At 30.8% G+C, this 1,235-nt stretch overlaps 1 protein-coding gene across 1 annotated transcript in view; it reads left to right on the forward strand.

The window, feature by feature from the left end:
- WDR35 (WD repeat domain 35) overlaps window positions 1–1,235 on the forward strand; it is a 103,116-nt gene that overhangs the window by 41,186 nt on the left and 60,695 nt on the right. Inside the window, exon 14 of the mRNA XM_006835310.1 lies at window positions 633–702. Coding sequence (XP_006835373.1) covers window positions 633–702 — 70 coding nt within the window. The remainder of the gene's footprint in view (window positions 1–632; window positions 703–1,235) is intronic.

Raw genomic sequence — 1,235 nt, forward strand, 5'->3', positions numbered from 1 at the left:
TTTGCATTCCAATCACCAGTAATGAGCAATACATCTTGATTGCATGTTTGATCGATTTCAGATTGAAGAAGTTGGTAAAATTCTTCTATTTCATCCTCACTGACTTTAGTGCTTGATGCATAAATTTGAATAATAATGGTATTAACTGGGCTTCCCCGTAAGTGCAGTAGGTGCATGGATATTATCCTATCACTTACAGCATTATACTTCATGACTGATCTGGATATGTTGTTTTTGACGTTCCCAAATATATTTAAGTTTTATAAACACATTTCTGAAAAGGAAATTATGGAAAAACAGTATTAGGAAATTAGTGTTAAGTTACTACTAACTGATGTTTGCTGTAGATTACAATATAATTTCTGTCAAATTTAAATGAAATTCATTGGGAAAATATGATTCATTCTTCAAATATATATTTGGCCCATCTTCTAGGAGTATGTCACTTGTATGGCCATCAAACTGGTAGTGTATATAAGATTTAGTGGTGTTAAGAACTCTAAAATAATCAGGATGTTTATATTAAATAACAGTGTTTAGTGATGTCATCCAGAATATTCATGGCTTTAGAGATGATGAAATAGTCTAGTCTTCACTTATCCTCACTTTGAAATTCTTGTCTTATTTTGTAGAATTTATCACGTTGATGATACTCCTTCTGGATCAGTGGATGGGGTGCTTGATTACAGTAAGGCCATTCAAGTAAGCGATTTTATTTTTGCCAACCAATTTTAGTACCTGTAGACTTTGAAATATTGTAATTGATTTTGAGACCTGCAAAATTATTTATTTGTAGTAAATAGCCTATTACTCTAGTGATTCTTTAAAGAAATTTCTATTCTTAAAAAAAGTTTTTCTTGAAACTTTTGGACTAAAATAATGGCAACCAGTAGCTAATATGATACTATTTAAAAAAGCACAGTCTCTAAAAATATTGGGAAATGTAACTCCTCTCATCCTGTCCACTTTGTTTTATTTTCACCCTCATTCCCTCCCTTCTTCCCTCCTTCTCCTATTTCCTTGCTCCCTCTATCCATTTATTGTAGATTGGTTTGTCACTTCTGAAATATTAGTAAGTAGCCATGTTTTTGCTGATAACATAATTCAGTATTTCTTTATGGAAAAATGCTTTTGTTTATATAAGCTAATGTAATATAAATACTTTAGTGGACAGTTTTATTTTATTTTTGCATTAGGCAAATGTGCTGCACAAAACCTTTTTTTTTTTTTTTTTT

The sequence above is a fragment of the Chrysochloris asiatica genome, unplaced genomic scaffold (assembly GCF_000296735.1).
Source record: "Chrysochloris asiatica unplaced genomic scaffold, ChrAsi1.0 scaffold00016, whole genome shotgun sequence".
NCBI lineage: Eukaryota > Metazoa > Chordata > Mammalia > Afrosoricida > Chrysochloridae > Chrysochloris > Chrysochloris asiatica.